Consider the following 27,464-nt stretch of genomic DNA (forward strand, 5'->3'; position numbering starts at 1 on the left):
TTAGGTCGCTATTTAAAGAGGCTGTTTAATTAGTTGGCTAGGCTGTAATTGAACGGCTTATTAAGCTTAATATATAAGTTTTTTCGCAGCCAACTAGTTATTATTTATTATCATTTGTTTTTGAAGTCATTTTATTAATCTAGACTGAATCCAGTATATGTCCCTTTACTCAACAACATTAAAAAAATTAACTTGAACAATTGTTTAAGATATATAAAGAAATTTCATATAACTAAAAACATCAAGGAAGGTAAATAAAACAACTCTCAGAAGTATAATAAAAGTTTATATAAGTAAATCATAGCATTGTCGTAGACATAATATAACTAGCACAGTGTTTTAAGTATATAATTTTTATTGTGAGCATATTATAAAGATATACTAGCTTATCATATCCAAATGATTCAATGATTTAATAGTACGGGTGATAAATCAATTCTTCCCCATATTGAAATATCTCCCGTACGCAAATGACCATGATACATATATCAGTTCAAGTTTATTAAAAATATTTTATAATCTCTAATTTTACTAACTCGCTTGTGCGTTGCGATTTTCTAAGCTCCCAATGTGCACGAAGCCTTATGACTATGTGTAAACTTCCCCAATTTTACACATTTTAAGAAGAAAATTTAAACTATATCTCTCAACTCCCACTAATTCCAAACTAAATTATCTATCCTTTATTATAATTTCAAAGCGAAATAGAAGCTTTCCCATCTCGATAATCTCAAAAAATAACAGGTCACTCCTAAAAGGAGGTGGTCCCCATAAATATAACTAGCTTATAGTTTTTTAATAGAATCTAAGGCATATCTCATCTAGCGTAAACTTACGTGAAATTCAAAGACTATATCTAAACTCTAATAATAGACATTTCAAATTATTCACCTACAAAGAAGCTAAAAAGCGATATCATTAAGCTAAAAAAGCTAACACTATACCTATATCGTTCTGGTGCTCTATACTTTAAAGTGATTGAAACTGTAAAATGTGGTAATTTTAAACTTTATTTATGTGTCTTAATATTAATTTATGTTGGTATATTATTAGGTTCAAAACGTAAGCTTTTCATTTAGAGGCACTTTCAAAAGGTATTCACCACAGTGCGTTGCCGAATAGCAGTTATAAAATGCTTATAAATATAAGCGCCGGATAAATTTTATCACAAACATTTTATAATTTGGACATAATTTGAATTATTGCAATTTCCCTTTGTACCTTGCTGTCATTTGACATTTGACATTTGACATTCAAGCGTCTGGTGGACGTATTTCGACGGTTACCGAAGTGGGTCCTGTTGTGTTAGGGGATCGAAGTGTAGCTGACCTTAAAGAGGTCCCCGAATGACCACTGCTGGCTTTCGAACCACGACGAGAACCTGTCATAGTAATAACATCAATTCCGGGACGAGTTAGCGTAACGCTATCATGCAATGATTCAGCAAATTCCAAGTGGAATCAAGCTGTCAAACTCATGCTCATAATTTAATTAAGCATGCAGCAAAAGTACTTAAAGTAAACTTATGTCTGTCAAATAATGAAGTCTCTCCTACTTAGTCTACCTTAGTTTGTACTAAACTATTAACAGTGTGTAATTACTAATAATAGATATTTCATTAATATCGTATACTAACGATTTATTAGAATCGGACTACTCAAAAATGTATAGCTACTCAAAATTTAAAACTTGACTTAAGACTTAAACCTATTAGAATTACAAACTTATATTATATTTACATTTTTGTATGTACTACGTTCTTGATTAATCTCACCATGCCTATTTTCTATAGAAAAGCGAAAATTTTAAATAACTTCAAGTAACCTGAGTGTTTTCTGTGGAGCTGATGGCTTTGGTGAGGACGTGCTGTTGATAGATGAAATAATGTATGAATTACACAATGACTTTATTTATTAAAACCACCAAATAAACATATTTCATATGAAAAAATCTCCCTATATCGATTGAATAGGCTTATATTTTTGTCGTAACACAATACTAAAAAATAAGAATAAGTATAACAAAATAACTTATAAGTGACGTGAGGTATTGTTTCTCTTTTAGTATGTAGTCAGCTTGGCCTTACTCAGAAAAGACATGTTTCCACCTAAATTATTTGATAATAATCCATTATTGATTTTTTCACTTACTACATAAAATCAAAATGTACAAATTAAAGTGTAGGTATAATGATATACATATATATTGATAAGATCAAATATAATAGTCTGAATTGACTACGAAAAAAATGTGTTTTATAGTGTTAATTAATTCCCTAGTAACAACAATAATTGCTTGTTAATTACATTTTAACTAAATTCTTTTTAGGAAGTAAAATTCATTTCCAAGCCTATTCATAGATGGCGGTTATAACAAATATAGGATAGAAGCATAGCTAGAGTTAAAAAGTGAAGAAACAGCAAGGTCAAGAAATTTTAAAATTTTATTAGTCATAATGGAGCGCTTCCTAGTTTATTAATGCATTAACATGTAACATTAATCAATTTAGTAATTACTTGGTTAAACGATATCTATGGACTACGTCCCAAATTAAACACAAACAAGTAAAAGTTTAAAACCAACTTGTCAGTTGTATTTAGTGCCATCTGGTGGCATAGTTAAAACGCTGCATTAAGACCGAGAAGCTTTATAAAAGGGAATGAACAAAACCTTACTCAAAACAAGTGAAATCTTTCCTTGACGATTCAATACTATGTTTAGAATGTTAAAAAAGTAGTTTGGATTTATTTAATACATTCTGGTTTTCATAATTGTTATTAAATATTAGTTGTTGTTAAATATAAGTTGTGATCTTTAAAAGTTATTTAATACGATTGGTCTGTAAAAATCATTCCCGGTTCTATTTCTATGAGAAAGACAGTCGTCCTTTACAGCTAGTAGTAGCTAGTTTACAGTAGATGGTAAGAGTCACTAAGTATTCAGTAAGGTCGTTCCACATTTATCATGACATTGAAGCTGAAGAAAATAAATACTTAAATTTTTTTAATAATATGTTCACCTGGACTTGGTGAATGAGGTCTCAGTTCCTGCTGGCTAGCTTGTCGTGACGGAGGTCGAACGCTAACTCGGGAACCACGTCGATCCTGAAACATTATTCATATACAATTAATAATTTGTTAACATTTGTTTCATTACCCCACGATAATTCAAACTGATTAAATTACGTACTAACTAGTAATAAGGGCTAAGAATATCGGACTATATTTCTTACGGTATTATTAAAAAAATACAAGCACAGTTAGCCTAAAGATATTCTATTGAATACAGATAAATAAAAAATACCTTGGTAAATTATGTTAAGTTAAATTATTCAAGACTAGCAGACTCGGCCAAGCGTTGCTGTGGCTAAGGTTTTTGTTATATTACATAGTAGTAAATTAATCAAGGGAAACCGTAGGAGAACTTATGTGAAACGTTGGTACCACGACACGGACCTAAACTAAACTACCTTTAACTCAGCGCCATCTGTTAGAATTGTATCAAATAATAAACAAATGTTAATGTTATCGTAATTTTAGTAAGGATGCCTATTTTTTTTGAAAATGAAATATAGCCTATGTCACTCAGGAATGATGTAGCTTTCCAACAGTGAAAGAATTTTTCAAATCTGCCAAGTAGTTTCGGAGCCTATTCAATTCATACAAACAAACAAAAAATCAAACCTTTCCTCTTTATAATATTAGTATAGATTTAGTGTATGTAAGAATGCGAAGAATTAAAAACCAACTTAATTTAGTATAGCGTTTTTTTTTTTTTAATTTAATTTTCCCTCTACTCCCCTGCCATAGAGTCCAGGGACTTTATATTTCACTGCTATTATTTAACGCGTCGGGAATTACTTATTAGTATAGCGATTACCTGGGCATGCAAAAGTTTTGAGTCCCTTAGTAGAGACACGTTCATGAGTCGTGGATTAGGCGTGTTAAAAATTGTTCTGTTCTCTCTCCATCGGGCTCTGAAATAGTCAGATTTATTGGACAAGTTATTAATACAGTTCAACATATTCAGAACTGATTTGAATGTTAATCGATATTCTTTGTGGTCTCAATTACATAGGTTTACAAAAGATCCTAAGGACGTGACTTAAAACCACAACAACTTCTAAAGAGATCAGTAGATCTTAAAAGACGTGACATGGTTCGGAAAGTTATGAAATACATTTTAAAATTACAAAGTAGCCATAGATAGTATGATCAATATAATATATAAATTGTGACTCATAAAATCCAATAACATATTTATGTTCTGAACGTAATACAGTTACTTTAAATACCCGTTTCAAATATAAACTAATTTTTTATTATATTTATAGTTTTAATACTGAATTAGTAGTCTTAGTACAAGTGTTACCTGCTAAAGAGCCGCAAAACGACACAAATAATGACGAACATCAGCGCCATACCAACCAGTACTCCAATCATAGCCGGGTCCAGAGTCTTAGTAGAGATTTCTATTTCCTTTTCCGCTGAAATTTTCGAAATAAAATAAATTACGCAATCGTTAAAAGAGGTAAAAGATAGATATGTGAAAGCTATGGATACTTAATAAATTGAAATTATCATGAGAATGAAAATATAGATATTTTATATAGGAGGACGATTACAACAATGGTATTTTATATTCTTATTTATAGCGATTTTTTGTAGCGATGTATATTTATTAAGAACTACCGTGTCTGAAACTATAGTTTATTTATTTTATTGTAACATCACACACTAGTAGCTTTGTATTCTGCACTTAAGTGGGCACCCATGTTTGAGATCGATATGTTAACACGTTGTATATAAGTATTAAATAGCTTTCTTTTAATAACAACGATAGTTTTAGTTATTTTTCATGTCTTCTATAAACTGTTCTTTAATTTTTACTAAATAAGTAAAATTCCACTATTTTTGACAAAATAAAAATCTGTCGGGTATCAAGCACAGTTCTTATATTTATTTTCAGCCTGGAGCAGCTTCTGCTAATCATCGATTATTAGCAAAGTACGGAGGTTAAATAATTTAAAAATTTGTATCACATATAATACAGTGTAAGATTGCTCTGAGATTTATTATCTGAAGTTAATGTATTGCCGATCACAAATACTGTGCCTTATGATCGAATACGAAAATGAATTATTAGAACCGGTAACAAATCAGGTTGATAAAATAACTTACGGTTACACACAATACCGCCATCGACAGAAACCTCAGCGACCAATTCGTATTTGCATACGCAGCGTTCGTTCCTGCACTCAGTTTTGAACACAACGTCCTCACACTGCTCATTGAAAATACAGCTTTCGTTGATGCCAGCAGCTGAAAATTTTAGTTATTTAATTAGTTACTATAAATTCTATGGTTTGAATACGTTCCTTTTTAATAAGTATAATACAGAGAGGAAATGCTGCCAGCGTTAAAGGTACACTTGCAACAGGGACCAAACATTTTAAATTTGTTTTAATTTTCTTTTAATTATTTCTATGTATGTTAATAAATGTAAATTTGTTATTTTTAGTAACATGAATAAATAATAAATAGTTACTATAAGTTGTTGTTTTTTTTAAACACTAAATACAATTTTAAATGACAGGCTGGTTTATAGAAATCTGTTTTATATATAATGTATTGTAATGCCTATTGCGGCTGGTATATAAGATATTAACACAGCAATGAAAATTTATAATGACTTGTCACCGCCAAATGGTCTAGTTTGCCAATATTCAATTAGAAGCAAGACAAAATACGGAAATAATAGTTTTTAATAGACAGGTATGCAGGACAACTTAGCACGACTGCATTAGATCGATATAAGCCAAAGTTTTAGATCGCGTGTCGTCACCACGTCAGTTCTTTGTTCTAGTAATTACTTACACAATTTATAACACATTTATTATTAATTTAATTTCCAACCAGGCTGAAAATTATTATAATTTTTCATGTTCAAAGAGTAATTAAACAATGCGGCGATAAATCTACAGAGAGTTCAAAAATCTTCACTAAACTCGAATGATCATTACTTTTTGAATTTGCATGTTTAATTTCTTCATATATTTTCAGCTATATTATCATATGTAGTGATAAGACCTGTTATTATTGTATATGAACTTAGAAAGTAAGTGCAAACATTAAATTGATACTTTTTAGATGTCACACGGCCTTAGACACAAAATCGTAAGAAGAAATGATTTCGTATCCGTTAAAATTATCTACGATGTGAATTAAAATAGTTTTAAGGAATACGAACAACATGATCGAAAATAATTAATGTATAAAAACGTTCACGTTCTTATTATATTTACGTTACTATTATATAATATATCTTGAATTAAGTTAAGTATTCCTTGAAAATGTTATAAATGTTAGGCTGATGAAGAAAGTTTGGTTATATTTACTGAAATTTTACATTTTGAAGACTTACTTTGAAGTATTTCATTATTTTGCGCAACCTAAAAAGTTATTTTCATTTCTCTGTATTTCAGCTTACACTGGGTCACTAAAAATACAACATCCCCTACGAAATAGCCAGTGTGACAGCTATAGAACCTTTTATGGTAATAATACATGCTTTCCAGACCACTGTATTTCATTTCTTTCTGAATAAAATTTTCTGTGATGGGGAACTATATTTGTAGTGAAGATTGACAAGTTGTTTGATCAACTTATATTTTGAATGGTTTGGGGCTGGTAAAAGTTTCTAATTGTAAGATCATCTAATATTTTGAAATGTTTACTTGTTCGGTAAAATGTTCATATCTCAGGAATTACCGGTATCAATTAGATTTTTGTGTTTGTTGTTGTTCAAAAGGATATATATATGACGCTATTGTTGAATTAACGCGAAACATATAGCTAATACAGCCCAGTCTAGCTTGCAATTAATATAACAACGTCGTTCAGTGAGTGTTTCGGTTCGGCAAAATTGCAATACGGCAGATCAGTAAGAACTGTTTGTCTACCCTATGATTCCATAAATCAATTATTAGGTAATCAAACAAGACGATAGATGTAGCTGATTTATAATGATACAAAAACGATTATCTTGAAATATTTAGACATTAAGATTTTTAATAAAAAGGGTGGATATTTATTATTTTTCTTAAAAAACTATTTTAATAACATATTTTATAAACTATAAACATTCTACAAAGAAATACAGTTTACAAATACATAATAATGTTTAATTAAGGCGAGTAGTAAATAATTTCCTGTCTGACAAATTATTTATCACAAATGATTGTATTTGAAATGCCCTACTTCTCTCACTTACGTTTTCCACATTTATCCACATGATTAGTGACCGGTACATCAGGGTGACAGCGACAGATCTTATGCACCTCATCACACACGGAGTCAGGGTAACCACACTCCATCACCGTTGAACAGGTGTCACCATACATCATCTTTCCACGTTTTGAGGGATCTGTAAATTATATTATATACCTAAATGTGCTGTATGAATGATTTATACAACAACAGTATGCCGAAATTCAATTCCAGTAATGAAATGTATGTTATATAAACCATCCAACTAAGACTCAGCTACGATTTAGTGTCTAATCACAAGTTTCTGATCGACACAGATGGCTAATGCTAAGGCTAATGTATAATAATTACGTCACTGATGGCGTATTATGTGTCAGCTGCTTCTTAATTACTACATAAATAGTTTACAATTACTTTAACAATATTGGGATACAACAAAACGACTATTCTAGACAGATTTATTAACTGATGTTTGTACATAAGTGCATATTAAAACTGCTCTTGAAATATCCAATGGTGTATCAGTACCAAACACAGCAACGGTAGTAACATCCAGCTCTGCCAAGGTGGGTGCGAGCACCAGCAGCGCTGTGAGCGCGGCCAGCACCGCCCGCCCACACCTCGGGGCCCGCATGCCTCCCGCTGCGCCCTCGTCACATGCCAATACACCTGAAATATAGTAAGGTTTAGTTACTAAGAAAACATACGAATGTTAATACAGTTTTTGCCGCGCACCACCACTTTGTGGAACGAGCTGCTTCAAGAGCGTACAAATTCTTAAAAGGCCGGCAATGCACTCGCGAGCCCTCTAGCATCGAGACTGTCCATTATATTAACGTCAGATGAGCCTCCTGCCCATTTGCCCCCTGTTCTATAAAAAAAAATGTTAGCTATATCGCATAACTTTGCTACTGTCTTGCTCGCAGGTCACGGTTAAACCGTGCGAAAGGTGCGGCAAGTGGGGATAGGACCTTGAGCGACTAACGTCACTGGGAATTACATGGAGGCGAGCATGTGAAACAAAAGAAATGTTGATTCATTTGTTTATACATTGTTGAGTTGAGTTGAGTTTGTTTGTTCGATGGAGCCGGCTGCACGCACGCAAAAACATGAGGCATGCGGCGTTACCTCGCTCTTGACGCATGCGGCGTTACCTCACTCTGAGGCGTTCCATTTAAGGCTTGAAGTGAAAGCGAGAGCGCGGAACGAGCGACAAAGATGCACAACCAGCCTCTGCGTTAGGCAGCATTCATTCGTTAAAAAATTGACATAATTGTATTTATGCGTACAAATAAATGTAACTTGATCAATTAATTTGTGATTTCCATTCCTCTGTTTCTATATACATACATAATATCTATCAAACAAATAAAATTAAAATTTTCTTTTGAAAAATGCAACCATTCCATCAGTATTTTCTTATACTGTTGTCACCTTTAACCATCGTCAGTAAACCGACTTTACAAACAGCTGATTTTATCAACACTTTAATTTATCGGTCTATATAAAAATAAAAATATATCAATTAAATTAAGTAGCATTTTTCGAAAATTGTAACTAAATAAAATAAAAGGTAACTAGAATATCAAAAAGTGTACGATTAAAATACAAACTTGTAACATGCCCATACTAATCTACTAAAGATCGCTAAGCACCCAGACCTCATAAAGTAATCCTAGATGACCACAAAATGTACGTGAAGGTTAATTTATTATAAAGCATTTATAATCTCATTGGCTTTTAAGCCCTTGCCTGATATTATCTGTGTAGTTAAACGTAATTATAAACTTTTTATCAAGGGGTGTTCACTTGCACTGAATACATTGCACTATAGAACGCAACGTTTAAAAAAACATACGGGCGCCTAAACACTATTTCGATGATAAACTACAAAACCAACTAAATATGTAAAGTTTTGCGGTATCATTCTGCAGTTCACTGTTGATAAATTACACATTTCCGTCACCGCGGCATCTAGAATGTCAGTGTCCTATATTTTTACTATCAAAACTTTATGAACAAAAATTTGCGCACGAAATTCAAGTACATCATATACGTTTTGTATTTAATGGCGCTGAAAACCGTGTGGGCCTGATTTAAAGCGCTGTCACAGATGATCAAAGTATCAAAACCATTTTGTGATGCTACAAGAATGATAGACTTGTATATGATGTTGTATCGTTTCGATGCCAAACATTATATCTTAGAAAAGTGTTACAATTTGATTCTCCATTTATATATAAAAGTATTGTAATGCGATTGGTCAACATGTATTTGACCAACGAAGAGTTTACGTTAATATTTATTTATCAATTTTGAAGAATTTTTAAGAAACTCATTTTGGCGTCGCTGTCATTGTCAGCCACTTAGAATTTTATAGCTACATCCAATATTCTACAAGGGAGCTTCAGTCTACAAGCAAAACATTTATACAAATTAAACTCGGTGCTGGAAATGATCCCAGAATACAAAATTATGTTTGCAAATACGACAAATTAAATTTACTGCGGATCGGGAATGTTACAGTTAAAAGTTCTCTTTAAAATACGCTGTATTTACTATTTTAATAAAATCAAGTTTAACCGCTGGTTGGAGTCTTTTATTATACTTCGGATTAAAAGCTTCTTAAGAAATGTGAGTGAAATATATATGAAGTACAATAGAAATAGTAATAAGTATTAAGATAAGTTACGTAAGGTATTTTAATTTTGTGAGGTTTAATAATAAAATACTATTAACCAAAATGTATATTTTTATTTAGAATATTTATTTATTAAACTTTTCACGGCTAAGGTATTTATTTGTCAATTACTAAGATTGTTTGAATGGCATTTATTTCCGCATTTCGCAAACGCTTAAAAAACAAACGCACAAAAATTACACGTCGAAGTTTTTCATCCATTTAGATTTGAGAATTTGGCATCATACTAATGGAATTTTAATAGCACAAATGCAAAAATAATTCTATAAGATTGCTTCATCAATCACTCGAAGAAATAAAATCGCTACATAGTTTGCTAGCGACAGCTTTGTTACAATTTGCCTTGAAATCAATATAAGGATACATTAGTTAAGAAATGTATTTTCTCACAAAATCAACAGTACTTACGCCAGAAGTAATATGATCACTATGAAATGTCTTGGACTATGGCCTAGTGATATCAACCCGTATGAAGTAGTACAGAAAATATAAATGTCGTATTAAAATTTTTATCTGTGTAAATATTTAAAAATCAAATAAAACTTCTGTAAACAAATTTGTTACACAATCTAGTTATCAACTGCGTTTCAAAACTCCTGGCCGGAAAATACTGCCATTAGTCGACAGATATAAATTTTACATTACAATTAATGCCCGAATATTGTAATATTTACGCTATCTATAACTGGGATGTCGAGATAAACATGCAGCGGCTTTTAAATACCGACTGAACTTATACAATTTCATTGGGAAGTATAACAACTATTCTAAATATAGACGGTTCCGATTTCAGAAGGTCGTCTAAATAAGTAGACTAGACAGCGTGTTTTATTTTTATTCTCCATAAAACATAGTTTAATTTAATATTAGGTATTTAATAAACTCTTTTATGATCGTATTATTAAAGCTGCTAGTTAGCTCGCTCTTACAATTTTATTACAAACATTGATGAAAATATTGATGTGTCAGTCTAAACTCTCAATCTAAAATAGACTCAGTCTAAAATCTTAATGTGGTTTAAGTTTTCATTTTGTTTGTTTATTAATAAAAAATACTTTTTTAACGTATTGAAGTTATGTATTATTTTAATCTTATAATTATTTAAGCATAATTTTAAATTTATCCGACGTTTCGCGTGCTTTACAGCGTGCGTGGTCACGGTGACTGAAGACAAAAGGTGTTGAATATCAAAAAAGTATCACAGCTGTAGAAAATGTTGTACATATTATCTGGATTTATTTCCCCGGAGTTGGTATCGACTAAAAGATGTAGGGTTTCTGCAAAAATTGATCACGGTGTCTCCATTTTCGCGGATTGTTTGTGTTAAGATTTTATATTGGATCCCAGGTGTTTGATAATTTTAGGCCGTCCTCTGACCAACCGAAAGTACTTGCGAAAGAAAAAGGATTCTTCCCAAGATTGGTACGCGAAGCCATTGAAATCAAAAAACACGCCAATTTCAATAGAACGGACGGCCTAAAATTATCAAACACCTGGGATCCAATAATATCCAAATTAAAATCTCGACACAAACAATCCGCGAAAATGGAGGACACCGTGATGTCATCTTTTCTTGTATTTTTTAAGGCATACAAAATTGTTTTAGTATGTATATAAATAAATAAATAAATTCTTAAGGCGCTTGAACCATTTAAATGTGAACAATGACTTAAGAAGTGTTGAATAATGATGTCTGTTTCCTCTGACCTAAAGGGAGATTCTCCGAGTCTAACATTTGACTGGTCGGGCTAAATGACCTAAGGCTAAGGTTGAGTCGAGTTGTCTACGTATGGTTCCTTAGCTGTCGGAATAAGTTTGTTAGCGCAATGTACCTTGACGTTTCGTAGTGATTTGTTGCCGAAGATAAACTTGTAGGTATCGCTACAAATGGAAGCAAAAGTTCCTAACGCAAGATTTGATTTGGTGGTTTCGTCTACACCCGGGTAACTTGATGCTGTGACAATATTATTGTGGTATATATTAATAGCGAATGGGAGGACAATGCAAATGGCCATCAGAACAATGCTTTTCGTGCATTGTTTAGTGCAAGTTCTCATTAATTAGTACAGACTGGGGACACTCTTTACACTGGCCGGGCAAGTATTTCTCGGGCAGATGTCGATGAGTACCGGAACAAACTTGTGTCTGAAGTAGAAACCCTACTACGTGGAGTCTCTGACTGGGGCAGACTAAACTTAGTCCAATTTAACCCCAAAAAGACACAAGTTTGCGCGTTTTCCGCTAAAAAAACACCCTTTGTCGCTACTCCTCTTTTCGAAAACACTCTCCTTAAAGCCACAGCCAGCATTGGAATACTTGGCGTTGACATATCGAACGACGTTCAGTTTCGCGGTCACTTGGAAGGAAAGGCAAAATTAGCCTCCAAAAAGCTCGGTGTGCTCAGCAGGGCGAGACGGTACTTCACTCCGGGCCACCGCTTGCAACTATATAAAGCGCAAATTCGGCCCCACATGGAGTACTGTTCCCACCTTTGGGCGGGTGCTCCCCAGTACCAGCTTCTTCCACTTGACCGTATTCAACGAAGAGCGGTTCGAATCGTTGACGACCAAAATCTCTCCAAGCGGCTTGATCCTTTGGCGTTGCGTAGAGATGTGGGGTCTCTCTGCATCTTCTACCGCATTTACCATGGAGAGTGTTCAGAGGAGTTGTTCGGATTAATACCTGCAGCTGAGTTTCATCATCGGACGTCGAGGCAGAATACGAAATTCCACCCGTATCACCTCGACGTCCGCCGTTCCACAACTGCGCGTTTTTCCAGGCAGTTTTTGCCGCGCACCACCACTCTGTGGAACCAGCTGCCAACTGAAGTATTTCCGAACCAATTCGACTTAGGGTCCTTCAAGAAAAGAGCGTACCAATTCTTAAAAGGCCGGCAACGCACTCGCGAGCCCTCTGGCATTGAGGGTGTCCATGGGCGGCGGTATCACTTAACATCAGGTGAGCCTCCTGCCCGTTTGCCCCCTGTTCTATAAAAAAAAAAAAAAAAAAAAAAAAAAAAATCGAGCTTGGCCCGTGAAAAGAGTATAATAGTATGGAACGAAATAATTAAAACGTAGTGCGTGCGACACGCTTGGAAAACCCCATTTTAATCAATGCGGATTGTGCTTACAATTCAGATTAACATATTTTGTAATTGTTAAAAATTCACAGTACACGAGAATGATTGTTTTCATACTTGCATCGATGAAATAATTAAAAGTTTCATCAGCGTAAACCAAGCCTTTGTTTGAATGAATGTTAACATACTTTTGAAATGAAGCGTTATACAACAAATTTCTGTATTTTACGTTTATTTTTAAAGTACTAATCAACGAAATAGTGCATTGTGAATATTTTTTATAAATCGCGCATGTAATTTAGAAGAGTACACTGCGCTGCATTCAACACAGTTTACCAACTCACTTCAGACCAAATTACGTTCAGTGACAGCTATTAAGAAATATGACGTATTGCATTGCTCTATGGTTGTGTTTTGTTTGTCAACGTCACGCATGCGTAGTACTGGTACCGCAGTGCGCGGCGCCTTACCGACGAACTTAAGCGTGAGCTTCCACCATTAAAGCGGAAAACCGTGACGTATGTACAAATGTTTGCAATGTTACAAACATTTGATCCAACTTGCACTACAAAAAGCCTGCAGCCTGGGTGTAATTGACCGGGTGACCTATAATTCGTTAGTTTCACATGAATATGTTGGTTTTTATTGGCCCTGGGCATATTAATCGAATCGTTGTTCTAAATGTATTAAAATGCTGTTAAATTTTTAAAAGATGACCTAGTTTTATGATTCATTATTAATGTACTATCGAGAGAACGAAGTACCCAATTACGACGAAGCTGTGATTTTCTGTAATTAAAGTATAACGGTTGATGAACAGAGATGTGATCAGAATAGTAACGAACGAAACTCTATGATTACTAAAGTATTGACTGGTCTTTCTATTTGTCTGGATATTGTAACTTGAAATCGGTTTTGCATTGTATTCAAACGCAGCATAGATATTTGCAAGTATCTAAGATAAAAATTGAAAGACATTTATTTATTATATTATTTATGTACAGGTATAATTTCTTAATAGTATTCTTTTGAGTAATATAGTATTTAACAAACACATACACCCTCTTACCTTACTCACAGGGAGAACACTTGAACACTTCACACCATATAAAATACATTGTAAATTGTAACATATAAGTTTCGCCAATGAGTTTTCGCTTTCGCTTGATGCTAGAGTTTTTGTCTAATATATTTAAAGGTAGGCGCTGTATGCTAATTTCGTTTATATAACTAGGGCAATTAGATATAAGTTTTTCTGTGAAACAAACTTTAAATAAATTAGTATTATTGTCGACTCAGGTTAAAGAATAAAGGTGTTAACTAAATGAATCCATTCATGTATAAATCAGTTTTGTATCTTAACGCGATTATTAGCTTTGTATCAAAGCTAATAATCGCGTTAATCACCGAGTTAACATATTAGATATTTACATTATATTAAGTAATTTATAATTCAATTTACATTAATTGCTAAAGAATAATTTTTTGTCCTACTTTTTACCACAAAGTGTATTATTTGGCATTGCAAAAGTATAATAATTCAGCTATTAAGTCATTAAAACTTTCGTGATACAAATTCTCGAAAGATGTATAGAGTTTTCAGTATTACACTTAGGAAAGCTTAATGGCCGGTTGTTATAAAGTTTTTAATTCTACAGATATGCGAATGCAAGGTAAGTCATTCCACTAATATCCAATGATAAATACTATCAATATTCTAAGTGGAAATGTATGTAATGAAAGAATGTTACTGGCTTATATATATTGACACGATTTTTATTAGTCTAATTTCAACGCTATATCTATATAAGAAGTCGGCGGCTAAAACCCTCAAATGTCTGTATATATTCGTGTACCGTCAGGTGAAATTCTGTGGCCGTTTCGGACATCTGTCACATTGAGAGAGTTGACCTGTTTCTACGTTTGCACGGTTTAAAATGTACACATTTAAATGTTTTTGTCATGCCCCCACTGAAAGAGCTAGACCCTTCATGGAATTTATTTTGCTTAAGTAATTTTTTTTAAGTGAAACTACTTTAGGCGCATGACGGTGAAATTTTACTAGTGCAACGCAACAATAATAATATTAGCGTCACGAAGATATGCAGTGTTTTTGTCGAAGAAAAGGGAATGAGCGATTGCGACCGATTGAGAAAGAGTCAGGAAGGGCAAACGTAGCACCAAGCAAATAGGCATGGAGCGAGAGTAAGGAGCAAGAAAGTGAGAAAGATCAAGAGAGACAGTGAGATTGAGCGAATGCCGCATTACGCACAGTGCTATGGAGCGAGAGCTGGGAGAGAGCAAGTGAGAAAGATTGAGAAAGAGAGAAAGGGAGAAAAAATACTCGCTATTGGTTGATGTTTTTATTTAGTAGTGACATATCCGAACTTTAGATGGCAATCCTATCGCATAACGTATTATACGCAGTAAACGCAGATCTTTAATTATCAACTGATATTCAACCTGTGACAAAATACTACTACTTTATTCTTATCTTTTTAGCTAATGTTATGTTGAATCGGCGTAGAAGTTATATCGCACATGCGTTGACTACAAAAGTGGTTTAATTCCTTATCACTCTTATCTTGTTTTCAATATACATAAATATGAATAAATAAATACGGAATGAAGTGTCACCATTACGAACTTATTGTATGAATACAGCCAGAAATCTATAAAGTACAGTTTATATAAAATCAGTCTGTATCAGTAAGTTATTCACTCAATAAAGATGTTAAGTAAAAGTACAATCTTTCGCATCTTATTGAAGAAGCTGTCAACTTGAATAAATGAGGCTCAGTCGATTTTTATTCATGATTCGGAGTCAAGCTCCGCTGAAATTAGCGTTTCCAAAGCGCCGGTTTTTTTTCACGACCTCCGAGTAATTATCTTTTGTCAAGAAAAATCTGAAGTGGCACTCATCATTGTCTTTTTCTGTTAACATAAGCTGAATTATATCCGTGTGCTCTTTAGGAAATGTCAAAGATCTTTTTAATTTTTTTCTTTATTTCAAGTTGATTCTATTTTTGTCGATCGTTTGATGTATATATATAAAATTCTTGATATTTAGTAAAGTGATACGGGTGAACTACAATAGGGAGCAGATTGTTTAAAGTCAAAGCAGTATTTTAAACGTAAGAAGCACTCCCTGAGATTTGGAACTGAACGATAGCATCGCTACATGCGTCGTTCGCATAGAATACTTGTAGGAAATTATACAAATTTAACAGAAAATCTCTTTTGAACTTTGGAATAAATCACCGTATTTATATAGTATGGTATGTAGATACACACTTGAAGAAACTATGGTATAGCTCGTGCTATGAATACTGAAGACTTTTCTTCCATCCATTATCTCTAGATGGGGCTTTTTCTTATTCACAGACCACAAGAGAATGTTCTTTGGAATGAAATTTTGTGCTGATGAGGTAATCGACGAAACTGAGCCTACTTTGAGGCTAGAGATAAATCATACTATAAAAAACATATATATATTTTGTATCATAGCGTGATTGATGTATCGCTTTCGAAGGCAACTTAATGTATGAATATTTAATGATCTAATCAAATTATATTGTTTATATGCCTACGAACTATCCAGTCCACCTAATATTACTAAATCCTATACATTTTTGACATACGGTACACCCTTTAAACTCTTATTAATAGAAAATAAAGTCTTATTGCACCGTTTATCTAATGTGTAGCCAATCATCACAGCGTAAACGAATGTAATTAGGTTAATTAAGTTTTTATAGATAAAGTGCTTAATCTCGACTATGAATCTTACCATAGCGACCGTTATCTATATAGAGATAAGAGATAACGGTCGCGGTCCAAACTTATTCTCACAATTGTGTATCTATATAAGAGATACACAATAGTGAGAATATGTTTGGATATTGCAGATGGTGTATATAATATATAGTATATCGACATAATTCTTAAAGTATTTTGCATGTTTAGTCACTAATGACATTTTTTGTAGTTTATTACAGTAAGTGCAATTTACTAAAGCTTCGTCGCACATTGAATCATCGCTAAAAAATTAAAGAATGATTCTCTAAAAAATATAGAAAGTACATGGTATAAATAGTCTAGTATACAATTTGTAACCAATCGTGCCAATTCAACGCAGTCGATATCGGGTATTCCATGTGGAAAGTCCTAGAATATACCTGAAATCAATAATACATTCTAATACGGATTTCTATTCTTGATGGCTCGGATATCGTCTCGGTTATTCACGTCGTAGAATTGAGTGGTCATTAATATTCTTGTCTCAACCATTCCTTGCATATCATGCTTACTTGTTTAATGTAAAACGTGAAACCCTGCAAATTTAAGGTAGGTACTATTGGTAGAATTTTATACTTTTGACGGCATATATTTACTAGATTTTTAGCCTTAAATTAATTCCTGATCCACTTTTATCAGATTAATCTGTGTTAGTAAATGTTTAACAGTTAGTATGTATCAGTAGTAGGAACACTTTCCGGTAAAGGCCTCCTCCAAGGCTTGCCATCTTTCTCTACCCCGAGATATTTGCATCCAACAAGCATTTGTGTCTTGTCTTGTCTACCTCTTTAATGTTTAGCATGTTCCTTTCCATGCCTCGTTGACATGTATTTATATTGTCTTTTGTTTTTTATTAGCGAGCGCTCTGGCATTGAGAGTTCCCACGGGCGGCGGTATAACTTAACATTAGACACCTAATGCCCGTTCGCCCCTTATTCTATATAAATTATATAACATATAATTTTTTTTTAATATTCACTATTGTTATTTATGTTAATTTATTTTATTACAACCGGGTACCTTTCCTGATCACTCAAAGCTAACAAATGCTTACATAACGCAATCGCAATGTACTATCAAAATTAAAATATCAATTATTCATGTAGGTAATTTAATAATAATTATTTTTTATTGGGTTTTATTTAATCTTGCGCTAAGCCACAAGAAATATTTATTGTACCCAAATTCACGCAACATTAAGTACAGTTTTACAGCTATGGATTCTTTGCTTCTGTGAAATAAACAGTGTCTTGTGCGATGAACATCATGGTCATCACTTTTGGTAATAAAATAAATCTATATTTTGGTTACTCCTACTTACCTTATTAGCAGTGTTGTATTAATCGTGTACAGTAAAATATAAAAGCGATCACTTTGATATTTATATATTATAATTTTGTAGGGAAATTATTTGTGGGAAACTGCACGTGAGCTTCTACTACTATTGCTTTGAACATAAAAAATATTACCTGTTTTTATATTAAACATGCAGTTCTTGAAAGCATGTTTCGCTATGTTGTAAATTGTGAGAAATAGAACAAATGACGCTTCCAGTAAATTATAATGTATAAGTCTGGTGTCGGGTAACACGATACAGCGATATTTTTCGTTTGTCATCAAACTTATACATATAACATGATTACTAGGAAATACAAGTCGTTTAAATTTCTTCATTTAGCCATGGGTTAATTTCTTTCAAAACGGAAGTATTTTTTTTTCTTGAAACCTTATCCTGTATTTGTGTTGTATGCCGTATTACAACTTAACAATTAAAGTGTGTAAGTAATTATTAATAAATATAAACCCAAGACGAAGAAAAATCAAGTATATCTAACGCATTATTTTATGTTACCTTCTATTATTAATAATAATAACGTTACCATACGAACCAACTATAAATAAGATGTATTATAATGTATCATAAAATCATAGATATTAGTTTACCAAAGAGGCTATCTTTTATTACTGCCTAGGTTGCTATATATACCTAGATATTACTACACAACAGCATTAAAGACGACAAGGTCTTATCGTGATAGGCAGAGCGCTTCCGTTTCAAGATAACGTAATATCCGTTGCTTAGTGTGTATATCCGCTGAAGAAGTTTTAACTTCATTAAATCTGTCTAATGATTACGTATCCTTAAGAGTTTGACGCATTGGATACAATTCGATAAATCAAATCCAACTGTTTGTTATACGTCTTTTATGCTTAACCCCTGAATTTTAAATTTAGTAAATTGAGTTTTGATAGGTTCTTACAGAATCAACTTTCACTCAATTACAAGCAATACCTAATGTAGAATTACTACTTAAAAACTGTGTGCATAAAAAAGGTAATCAAATTTTATAGGCCCCGTTGACAAAAAATTACTTAAAACAATGATTTATTCATATGAATCATAGAACATAAACGAACTTGTCAAACCTATGACTGACGATATCATTCTGAAACCAGTTTGAATTTGGAAATTGATAGACGCAATCTCGAACGTGCAATCTGTGCATCGTGGTTTTATTTATGAACGGTAGATTTATAAACGGTATGGTGAGGATGGAATACAATATAAGCTCAATGCGCCGCCACAATAATAAATATAAGAATTCGCACTTGTAATATAAAAGTTTTAACTTGACTGCGAATTGTATGGATACATAGGCGTCATTTATATAATTAATTAGTACCTAGGTAACACTGAAATTTTTAATAAAATAAAAAACGTAGTAGAAAGTCATTTTCTCTCTCGCATTCGATGGAACTACTGAGAAAAGCAGAGGGCCCATTCTTTGGAATTTTCGTACACATTTACCGCATCTTCAGGGGTCGTCCAGGTCCGGACGGTAGTGCAGATGACTCATTATCTTACCATTGTCAAATAATCAACAGTCCGTTTTGCGGAGTGCGCTGAAGCATCGTCGTGGTGAAGGAGGATCCCGCTTCGAGGGCGCTGCTGTCAATGTTTTACCAAAGCAACAGGCAAACAGCGATTGACATACCAGTATGCAGTAACTGTCCTTCCATCTTCTAGCACAACTGCCGTGAAATGACCTTTTCAACCAAAAAACGAGGCAAACATATTTTGCCTTGAATTCTTCCTTTCTATACCTCAATTGGTCGATCCTCGAAAGGCAACACCCTTTGAGCTGATAGTCTTTTGATTTCGGCTTCGTAGCAATATGCCCAGCTTTCATCACCTGTGATGATGTCATATACAGCATTTGAGTTACCGCCGTTAAACTAATGTAACATTTGGCGACACCAGTCCATGCGAAGATGTTGCGGGTCACTCCCTTATCTTCCTCTATCATGCGTTGTACAGCACTGATGTTATCTTCAGTAGTCGCTGTTAAAAGACGTCCTTCATGCGGATCATCATTGTGATTGCTACGTCCACGCCTAAACTCGTTAAACCAACTGTAAATAGTGGCTCGAGATAGGGCTTCATTAAGAAAGCTATCCTAGCTTTGTTGTTAAGTAAACTCAGTTGGAAAGTCATAATTGACAAAAAATATTCTCGCGTTAGGTTCATTTTCACGTGTAACAAGAGTTTTAGATTTGCCGCCAATTCTCAAAAATAAATGACAAATTAATGCAATATACATACTACATTGGGTTACCAAAGAGTTCTAAAATTGAAATTCAAAAAAAAGTTTTCATCCGCAATGTTTCTAACTGGCCAGTTCTAAACATTTTCAGTGTTACCCACGTATATTTATAGTCATAATTTAATTACTGATTTGTGAACAATTGATACGTTGGGGAAATTTAAAATTCAGACCTGATTCTCTGTGTACTATTATAAAAGTATTGTTTTAAATTTATTTACAATCTATTTTCAAATAACAAATGTACTCGTAGCAGGGTCTTTCGGGTGTCTAATAAATTGTACTACGTCAATAAAAATTTTGTTGAATTTTACCAGTAAAATAATACATCAAAAGTAAAACGTTGCAAAGCTTCAAATACCAGTAGATTTTCTCTGAGCTTTGAATTATTATATTGAAAAAGATTAAAAGTGTCGAGATAGAAACTCGTTTTGTTGAAAGTAATATGCGAATAACCGGTGTCCTATTTGCAATCTATGAATAGCGACTCTTACAAACACAAAGAACTACGCTTAGGAGAGGTAAAGTAGAATTTTCTTTGAAAAAACTTAATCTTCGCTTTTCTAGAAACTTCATATTGTTTTCTGTAGCTTAGGTAACTATTATTGCATATTATATATAGGCGACCCTGCGCAGGATAAAGAAGGTAATATATTTTTTTTTGTATCTACGTTTTACATTTAAATTATGATTTGTAAAATAAACTTAACTTTAATAAAGCGTGATTTGATTTATCTTTCAAATAAAATGTGTTGTATTAAAAAAATAAAGCGATATATTACAGAACTTTGAGAAGTTACAGATTTGTGGTATTTACATTTTAAGAAAGACATTGTAATGGCTTGGAAGCCATCCTTGTCATACTCTACCCAAAAAAATTTTGTCATACTCTCCTAGGATACAGCTGGACAAATTAAAAGATATTTAAGAATGTTTTAAAAATTATTCCATATAGAGTACTAACAAATAAATTTCTAAAACCTAACGCACTTAATGCAAACTCCTACTTTTTACATGTATGAAACAGTCGTTAAAGCTGATAATAATCAATTGTGATGATTCAAGTAAATTTTACTTAACTTTGACGATTCGTTACATTTAGTTTTAATGTTCTTCAAAATACAGATACTACAAGCTATTGATAGAAAAAAGCGTAATAGAACAACTAGTCCTATTAGTGATTAGACCATGTATTAGGTCTATAAGCTATTATCCGTAAATACTTGTTTACCTCGTATTCCATTAATGTAAATATATAATACTTTTTTTTAAAACATGTCATCTATATGTTAAAAAATAGCTAATAAACTTCGCTAATCAATTAATATTTAACAATGTTTTTAAGTTGAAAGTCTCGCTTTAGAACTCTCTTTCAATTTAGAAACTGATTTCTAGAATATGTTCAACTTGGCCCAACTTTTTTGGGTACAATAGAACCTTATTCAGCTTAAAAAGGACTATTGTAACTCTATTGGCTCGATTGCGAATTGTTCAGAGAGTGACCAGGCCTTACTATTTTACGCCATGTAAATCAATCCTTTGTAGCGTAAAAAGTACCTAGAAATCATTCTTTCAACGCAGTGAACATTACATAATACATAAATAACGTTTAGAAGTAAATATAACTAAGTTCACTTACAAATTTTTCAATAAAATTATCTGTACGGCCTGCTAGTCAGTGGACTGTGAAATGTTTGTTTAAATTTACATATAATGAATGTCAGGAGTATCTGTATAGTAATATGTAATGTTTTTTAAAATGATAAACAAACTTGTGGCTTCTTCAATTTAAATTATAATAAAAATATATTTTTCTATATTGTACGGGGGCAAACGACTCTACGGGACGCCCAAAAAGGACAGTCATTGCAGCCCATAGACATCGATTTTTGGTAGGTGCGTTGCCACCCTTTAAGGGAGGAGTACTCTCGAATTTTGAACAGTTGGAGGTCGTATCTCTCAGGGGAGACCCCCACCGGAAGTCGATTCCACAGTTCGCTAGTTCGCAAAAAATGCCTTCTAAAACGGACTTTAGAAGATTTCCAGCCATCATTATTTAGAGAAGAAGAAAATAGATATATATAAGCAGTCAATTAGGATGTCTAAGCATACATGACTAGAACTTTTGGAAACGAAGATGTTTATCTTGTCTAGTTTCGTTATCCAAACAATATACAATACAGCGATTTTTATTTCACCAGGTTCTTAAAAAAATTTAGCCGTAAAGTTCAACACAAGGTTAATTGCTCAAATTCATTAAAATGTAAACTTTTGTCTTTACTAGCGCATGATACCAGCTGGCACAAGCCTTCAAGTATTAAAATATTCACACTGATATGGGTTCAGAACTCAAACCGATACCGACTAAATGGCTTCTTTATATTCCTTCTGTGCAGCGAAAATGTAAAATAGAAACAAATATTGGCATTATTTTATACATGCAGTGGGGTTTTTTCGTTTAATATATCATTACTAATTTATTTATTTTTTTACTATTTCATTTGAACCCTGAACTTTAATTCATAATAAGCTTTATTTTACTGTACTATGAAATTTTGTAGTACAATCGTTATTTATTTTCAATGTAAGTATTTTTGGGATAAAAATCAATTAAGTACTTTAATAAAACATTTTAGCCCAAAGTTGTATTTAGTATGTAACCATATTTTTGAGGACAATTTTTTTATTACACTAATTAAATATTCTTGTTATAAATATTATCTTAAAACTACAAAGTCGTTGTTAATTCTATATTACGATACTATTCTAATTGAATCATAAAACCCCCAAATTAGTTAATAAAACATGCCATTTAACTATTAAAATGATTTTAAATAGCAATTTAGTATTCCACAGAACTTGGCAACGATCGTAAAAGGTTTTACATCTACCTGTATGAAACTTGCACGAAATGAATTTCGGTGCGTGACCCGAGTGCGGGATATGAGAAATACTATCTCAACAGAACAGGCTTTTTTGCCCAGAAAGCAATCAAGAATATATAGACGGTATATGCAAATAATATTTTATGAGGCAGCAATGCTTCTTAACGTAAGCATCATAATAGAAGGCGTTCAACATATTATACTCGCGAGTAAATTATATATGTAAATATAACTGTATAAGTAACACATAGTAAAGTTGTGTATTTTAGTAATACACAACTATACTGAAATAATGAAATCGATAACACTTTAGTGTATTATTTATATATTATTTTATTATATACCAGCAGACCCGGCCAAGCGTTGCTGTGGCTAAGGTTTTTGTTATTTTACATAGTAGTAAACTATTGGTAAACGGTAGGAGAACTTATGTGAAAGATAGATAGCTTATGTGAAACGTTGGTACTTTTAACACAGCGCCATCTGTTAGAATTGTATCAAATAATAAACAAATAATTTGCAATAAAATAAAATAATGACTATAATTAAAGATCTAAGCTATCCTATCTTTTAAGTTGGACCAGACGGCTCACGGTGTGCCAATTTAATTGAAAACCGGTTAAGTAGTTTAGGAGTCCATCGCGGACAGACATCGTGACAGGAGATTTATATATATTCAGATAAGTAACACATAGTAAAGTTGTGTATTATTAAAATGGATATATTAATTGCAACTGTACTGAAATAATGAAATTAATTAGCACTTTTAGTGCATTAAAATAGCACATTCTTGAATTCGCCTAAAACGTAAAGCCTACTGCCGTCAAAATCAGTTAAGAGACCTTGTTCACCTTTAAAGTTGCCTCTGTAACGAACCATATTCAGAGTCCTCTTATAAATTGTCGGTTACTTACTACTAAATATAGAAGAAATTTATATCAAATTTAATACACCATATTGCCCTATACTCCTGTGATCTATTAGGCTGTTTTTTGTGTAGCTAAAATAGCAATTATATGTGTAACATTAAATTTAAAATTCATGGATGACGTGCCAATCTTGCTAATTTTGTAAAAGTAACATAAATTATAATATGTACTCTTAATGTTATGAAGAGTTCTTTAAAATTATTATCGTATTAGTGAATAGTTAACTAAAAATAAATCAGTGGCGCTACAACCTCTTTAGGTCCTGGCCTCAGATTTTTAAATCTGTTTCATGATCATTTTTAATCTAATAGGGAAGTAGGTGATCAGCCTCCAGTGACTTGTCACGTCACACACATCGTCGACTTTTTGGGTCTAAGACATGTCGGTTTCCTTACGATGTTTTTTTTCACGCTTCGAACAAATGTTAAATGCGCACATAGAAAGAAAATCCATTGGTGCACAGCCCGGGATCGAACCTACGACCTCAGGTATGACAGTCGCACGCTGAAGCCACTAGGCTAACACTGCTCACTAGTAACCTACTTTACTTTAAATACTCGAGTAAAGCCGCATGTGAATTATTTATGTGCTTAGTCTGTTTAATGGGTTATGAAGAGTTCAGTAACATTTCATATATTATTACAAATTGTCATTCCTAAACGCCAAATGCATTGAGCAATTTGGCACGTCACTAAAGCGCTGTAGCCAACTTTAAAAATGTATCCTTTAATTATGCAACATGAATTCAAGTCTTGATGAAAGTTTATATAGTTAATTAGCTTCAAAGTATTCTCTTGTATTTTATTGCAATTCTTAAACAATTTTCTTAGTTTATTTATGTATTTATTTATTTCGTAATCCTACAGCTAACATAAATTATAAACAAATACACTGAAAATATAGCCAAAGATGGAATACATGATACCTTTTAAAAGATTTACAAAAGGGAAGAAAGAAACAAAAAGTATTTAATACATTACACTAATTGTGATTTAATTTATTTAACTAAGCCTAATTTGGTTGTGTTGTGTGATGGTGTAAAAGTGTGGGTATGTACGTGTTTGTTTGTTAGTTGTTAAATTTACATTATTTCTAACAAAACAACAGTTCATATGAAATACAGCCCTATTGAAATTGAAATAATGTTTGTGGTGATGATGCGTGCGTTTTGTCTTTGGTATGTTGCTTTCTAGACAAAATCCCAGTAAAATGCACTGATTTACACGTCATCATTTATATTATTTAATTTAATTGTATTTGTACGCACAATTAATCGCTACAATCAAGTAAGTTTGAAAAAGCGAGAAGCGAAATTAAAATTGAAACGACAGCTCTTGCGGTTAACGTTTCATCGTCGCATTACGTGACTGATAAAAACAAAAGACTGAACGATATTCATCTTCACGTATTCTGAATTCAATGAATCAAATGAAAAATTGGTGAAATCAATCGATGGATAGAATCAGCAGAAAGCAGCATCATATCGTCTTTTGTTTTAGGATCTAACTGCAATGTTTTCTTTAAAGACAACTTTTATACAGATGAGAAACAATTTTTAATTTGGTCTTGTTCTCAAAACGTTTAACTTATGCACTATATAGCTTTATTCTGCCTGCTAGTGTTCACTAAACAAACAACCATGTCAGGTGAGCCACTTCAATGCGTATAACGCCAATTATTCTAGCAAAAGCACGAGAAACAATGCAGTGTCGACATGACCTGCAGTTAGACATGAGATCATCAGGAAAACTGGTTAAACTTTATATAAAACTTGTTAAAATAACCCATTTTCTAAGGAATATAAATAAACTCATGTGGTTTTTAAAGTACCGTATTCGTCCGATGGGGCAGAGTCACTGCGTCAGTTTTTTCAGTAATATTGCATTTTTTTTAAATTAAAGACAATTTGTTATAAATATATTCTTTTTTTGTAACTACCGACGACGTAATTGTTTCGCCTGAAATCGAAGTAGGTTTAACAAATCTATGGAGGCCAATAGCACTTTCTTTTAATTTTGAGACACAAACAATATTATGTTATAACACGCGACAGAAATGTACAGGATTTTGCATTTAAATTATAATTCATAGATTTACTTATGTATAATATATTTTTACTTTATTCTTATTAATTGAAATATAAAGATTTAATGAGCTGCATATATATAGTACTTATATGACAAAATAATTATAAATTTAGTAAAATATAGATTATATACATTCAAAAATAATATTGCATCAGAACATAGATTCGCATCAATACTGGCGAGCACTGGCGTCTGTTGGTCTATATAGTCTGTTTAGCTGACAGCTTAGTCATAACAAAACTAAACCACGCAAATATCCACGAATTGTAAACTATATTTATTAAATATTACTTTATTTCCATAAATGGGTATTTAACCGATTAATTACGATTTCTGAGACATACAATGTAAGAAGTCACAATATAGCGTGCTTATCTGTGTTCATAATCGAGTTTTCCCGGAAGCTTATGCGACGGAAGTGCTTGGTTTTCTTTGTATATAAACTTTAAGTAATTTCTTTACACGTTACAACCTAATACATTAAATACCTAATTGGTTACCAACACCGTGTTTAAGCTATTGCGTAATCAGTAAAAAGTAATGATTGGGATACTATTCATCTTTTGGTATCCAATATTTAATCATATATCTATATTTCCTACGAAGCTAAACTATGCTTGCAAAACGACATTGTAATGTGAAAGCGTAGTTCAAAGCCCCTTAACCGATTTTATCATGGTGGAATGAGGCTTTACCTAAATTACAAAGAGGGCTTATTAAAATAAATTATAACCCAGAAAGTGACTTACCTTGTCATTTTACCGCACAATCAACCAAACACGAACTAGTCCGGCTTGTGCCACGCTGTATTAAACCTTATACCTCCTTGCCACATGTGTCAAAATCTTGCCACGCCAATACTCCTGGGGAAACACTTGATTTTACAATCTACTGGTCCATTTTATTACGAATGGGTGATTCTATATTTAAATTTTTAACGTAGCAATCGCTCCGCTTTAAAAGGCGTAGTACGGGCGTAGCCGCATAGCGTAGACTACGGTCTACGACGAATATATTTTTAGTGATGCTATTAAAGCTATCGAAACTTGAAGCATTATCAGTGTTGAGGAATCGATATAAAACATCCTAAATCGTAAAATCGATTTCAGTCG

At 32.8% G+C, this 27,464-nt stretch overlaps 1 protein-coding gene across 5 annotated transcripts; it reads right to left on the reverse strand.

Annotated features, from left to right (window-relative positions):
• Positions 1-268: 268 nt before the first annotated feature.
• LOC110995335 lies at positions 269-27,346 on the reverse strand. Of its 5 annotated transcripts, none has more exons than XM_022262449.2 (9): positions 27,102-27,346; positions 7,797-7,937; positions 7,273-7,425; positions 5,181-5,321; positions 4,372-4,486; positions 3,880-3,976; positions 3,020-3,104; positions 1,825-1,866; positions 269-1,360 (listed from the first exon to the last, which is right to left on the reverse strand). In XM_022262449.2, the coding sequence occupies exons 2-9, from the start codon at positions 7,900-7,902 to the stop codon at positions 1,254-1,256; spliced, it is 846 nt and encodes a 281-aa protein (XP_022118141.2). In that variant the 5' UTR covers positions 7,903-7,937; positions 27,102-27,346; the 3' UTR covers positions 269-1,253. The 5 variants fall into 5 exon arrangements, with proteins under 5 accessions (XP_022118141.2, XP_022118139.2, XP_022118140.2 ...); XM_022262447.2 differs by having other exon boundaries at positions 269-1,381; XM_022262448.2 differs by lacking the exon at positions 27,102-27,346 and adding an exon at positions 10,378-10,682 and having other exon boundaries at positions 269-1,381.
• Between the last annotated feature and the right edge of the window lie 118 nt (positions 27,347-27,464).

This window comes from Pieris rapae, chromosome 2, assembly GCF_905147795.1.
Source record: "Pieris rapae chromosome 2, ilPieRapa1.1, whole genome shotgun sequence".
Taxonomy (NCBI): Eukaryota; Metazoa; Arthropoda; class Insecta; order Lepidoptera; family Pieridae; genus Pieris; species Pieris rapae.

What these genes read in the sequence shown, in the direction of transcription:
- LOC110995335 (XM_022262447.2), bottom strand. Translation starts at nt 7,902, where the DNA reads ATGCGGGCCCCGAGGTGTGGGCGGGCGGTGCTGGCCGCGCTCACAGCG. An exon ending in TGGCGGTATTGTGTGTAACC is followed by an intron (nt 4,487 to 5,180) that starts GTAAGTTATTTT and finishes CGAAAATTTCAG; the next exon opens with CGGAAAAGGAAATAGAAATC. An exon ending in CAAAACTTTTGCATGCCCAG is followed by an intron (nt 3,105 to 3,879) that starts GTAATCGCTATA and finishes ATAATGTTTCAG; the next exon opens with GATCGACGTGGTTCCCGAGT.